The sequence below is a fragment of the Gekko japonicus genome, unplaced genomic scaffold (genome assembly GCF_001447785.1).
Source record: "Gekko japonicus isolate JY-2015 unplaced genomic scaffold, Gekko_japonicus_V1.1 scaffold232, whole genome shotgun sequence".
Taxonomy (NCBI): domain Eukaryota; kingdom Metazoa; phylum Chordata; class Lepidosauria; order Squamata; family Gekkonidae; genus Gekko; species Gekko japonicus.
Window position 1 is genome coordinate 432299 of NW_015162481.1, and position 3798 is coordinate 436096.

Here is a 3798-nt window from a genome sequence, read left to right on the forward strand (position 1 = left end):
AAAATGGATGCTTTGGAGGGTAGACCCTATGACATTATACCTGCTGAGTCCTTCCGCCCCCCCTGCCCAATGCTGCCCTCTACAGAATCCACCCCCCAAACCTCCAGGTATTTCCCTCCTTAGAGCTGGCAACCCTACATTCCCCTCAGTGCCTGTTGGTAGGCAACTAAGCTTGGTCCTGTCACCTACTTTGGCCTTTGGGAGAAAACACATTGGGGCCAGTCCTGATAGGGTTGCCAACTCCAGATGGGAAATTCCTGGAGATTTGAGGGATGGAGCCTGAAGAGGGTGAGGTTTGAGGAGGGGTGGGACCTCAGACAGGTACACTGCCATAGACTCCACCCTCCAAACCAGTCAGTCCCACATAGGGAACCATTGTTGCCAATCTCCAGGTGAGGGCTGGAGAGCACTCAGTATTACAACTGCTCTGCAGAAGGGAGGGCAGAAGTCAGCTGAAGTCAAAGGGGGGCAGATAATGGTAGGTTGATGGTTAGCTGGGAAGGAGATGGGGTTGCCAACTACATGCTGACAAATTTCTGGGGATTTGAGGGGTGGAGCCTGGAGAGGGTGGGATTTGCAGAGGGGTGGGACCTCAGACAGGTAGAATGCCATAGACTACACCCTCCAAACCAGCCACTTTGTCCTGGGTAACAATTGCTGCCAATCTCCAGGTGAGGGCTACAGATCACTCACAATTACAACTGCTCTTCAGTTAGCAGAGATCAGTTCCTCTGGAGAAAACAGTGGACTCTGTCATTATATCCTGCTGAGGTCACCACAGCAAATTGACACTGTTTGCCCAAAGCCAGAGCACTGCCCTAGAGCCTCTTTCTAGATCTCGTTGTATTGCTTTCACAACGGGCTTTACTGCTAGTAAGAACATAAGAACATAAGAGATGCCAATGCTGGATCAGGCCAAAGGCCCATCCAGTCCAACACTCTGTATTAAAAAGTGGCCAGAACTACCAGTGCCATCAGGAGGTCCACCAGTGGGGCCAGGACATTAGAAGCCCTCCCACTGTTGACCCCCCCAAGCACCAAGATGACAGAGCATCACTTGCCCCAGAGTCCCTATCTATACCTTGTGGCTAATAGCCACTCATGGACCTCTGGATATAATCTATATCCAGGTTACCTATTGGAGGTGCATTCTGTCTGTGCCTTTTATTGTGGCTGAGGCCACCTATGGGTTAGTAGTAGATTCCTAATTCTGATCCAGGCACTTGCAATAAATTGACATCTCTTTATAGAACACATTCTAGTAGGTGAAAAACTTCAAGTGAGACTGATTTTCTGCCACAGAAGCTGAAAAGAGAAACACGTATGCTAGCAAAAGCACCCATGCAACTGTCAGAGTAGGATTAGTCACTTCCTAGAAGGGACTTAAAAACTGATTCTGATATTTCTTCTTAGGAAAAGACATGAATCGGAATGATTTTACATCTTTACAATACTTCTCATGTGCATGCTCTTGTTACTGTTTCTCAGTTGTAGGAAAACACTGTGTTGGAATTAGCCCTATGAAGCTACTAATACAATAAAAGGTAAAGGTTCCCTTGCTCGAAAGCCAGTCGAGTCCGACTCTAGGGTTGCGGTGCTCATCTCCGTTACAAAGCCAAAGAGCCAGCGCTGTCCAAAGACGTTTCCGTGGTCATGTGGCCGGCATGACTAAACACCAAGCCGCACGAAACGCTGTTACCTTCCCACTGAAGTGGTACCTATTTATCTACTTGCAATTTCTTGCTTTCGAACTGCTAGGTTGGCAGGAGCTGGAACCTGAGACTGGAGCACACTTGGGTCACGAACTGCTGAACTACCGACCTTCCACAGCCTGCAGTTCAACATCTTAACCACTTGAGCTACCGCAGCTCCTAAGACTAATACTAATACAATACCCACTGCTAAATTTTAAGGTGCGATAATTCCACGTGAAGCTTTTTAAATGCATGTACACCCATACACTATGAAACCAGAGTCAGAGGCAACTGTAGTGCAAATCACATGTAGACGCCTCATGCTAATATCTATGTGAAGAATTCATGTGAATTATGTAGGATTTTTAAACAACTAAGTCAGGGGACGGCATCAATGTTTGTAAGGAAGAAAGGAGCAGATCACCCAAATGATACCAAAGACCACGATTTGGCAGTTCCCTCCTACCACTTTGACATTGCCACTTCCTATCAATGTATAGTCTAATAAGCAGGAACTTGTGCCCACAATGTTAAGAGTCAACTTCCAAAACTTGGAGACAAAAAAGGGAAGTTTCTTAAAAACCTGGAACGTTATTGCTGTACTTTGGTTCAGAAGCCTGACGTTCTAGGAATGTTTTATTTTTCAAATTGGAAAGGGGTGAGGGGTGTTCAGTTCCAAACTTGAATTAAATCTAAACACTTCTGGGTTTCCTCATCCTTTTTGTTTATCTCTAGTGTCTGGTTGTAGCTAAAGCGTGTGGACTCCAGCTGGAATCTGGAAAGCTAAAGATAGCTGAATGCATGAATTAAAAAAACAGAACCAATGATTAAAACACCACCCAGTTTTAACAATCACTGCACTTGTAGGGTTCCCCCCCCCCCCGCAGACATACCTGCGGGGACTTGTGAGAGCGCCAGCTGTACTGGTGACTGTGGAGGCTAGCCAGCAAAACATTTTCGTCAGTATCCACCTGGCCAAACCGCAGTGTCTCCTGTGTGTCATTACAGATTACAAAATGGCTGAAGACCAATTCTTCTGCCTCAGGGCACTGGTTCTGAAAGGAAAAGAATATGAAAGCCAAACAAGCGTCAGATTAATTGCAAGATGTTTGGCAGCTGTCTGCCCAGTGGCGAATGTTTCTACACCAAGAAAACTCTCCAGTTGCAAGCTTTGCCTACAAAGTTTTCCGTATCATAAATGGCAAAGAAATTTATGGAGCCCAAACATGTATTTTCATTTATGGTCCTTCAACTGTAAACCACAAACAACCCAAAGCTAAAGAAGACAATGAAATTTTAACTTTTAAAGATTTGTTTGAGACAAAATAACATGTGTTGGAAACAAGGCATCATTCACTGCAGACGAGTGTACTGGAGACCAGCTTGAGGAGGTCTTTCATATGTGAACAACAGTAAAACAGTAACATAGACATGCTCCATCAGGACACTAAAATCACCATTTGAGCCACAGCTGAGCTGAAATTTCAAAATTTTGCGCAAAGTGTTAAAAAAATAAAATGCAATTCCTAGGACCTCTTCTGAGCTCAAAATAAACAATGGCATCAACATTTATATTTGGCCACTGACTTTTGATTACGCACAAACATATCTCTGAAGTACAAAAGTGTCAACAGTTTTCTCTAAGACTGCGAGCCAATCTAACAAGGCCACTGAGGCACAACGTTCCCCTCTATAATCCTTCTACAATATTCCGAAACACTTCAGTGTTCTGGAACTGCACTATTATTTCAACATATTTACCTAGCAGAACATGTGGGGGTGAAACTTGGACAGCAGTTATGTAAATCCACACGGGTATTCTTAAAGTACATCATGAACTTCTGACAAGATTACACTATCCAGCTCACTTTCAAAATTCATCTTAAAATTGTGCAAATACACCCTTTACTGTAGTGATCATTCCACTCCCTTTCTACTTGTATTTGGCCTCTACCGTTCTGAGGGATCAGAACGGAGCAAAGAGCATTCTGGGCATATTTCCACCAGTAACAATGTATGAATGATGAGTTTGACAGTTGTATAAATTTCCTAAAGCCTTGGGGATTCATTCATCCCTATAATAATGTGTATTTGGAGAAGAATT

The 3798-nt window shown here is 44.1% G+C and overlaps 1 protein-coding gene across 1 annotated transcript in view; it reads right to left on the reverse strand.

The window, feature by feature from the left end:
* VPS13B (vacuolar protein sorting 13 homolog B (yeast)) overlaps nt 1-3798 on the reverse strand; it is a 512836-nt gene that overhangs the window by 62319 nt on the left and 446719 nt on the right. The window contains exon 43 of the mRNA XM_015405853.1: nt 2588-2749. Coding sequence (XP_015261339.1) covers nt 2588-2749 — 162 coding nt within the window. The remainder of the gene's footprint in view (nt 1-2587; nt 2750-3798) is intronic.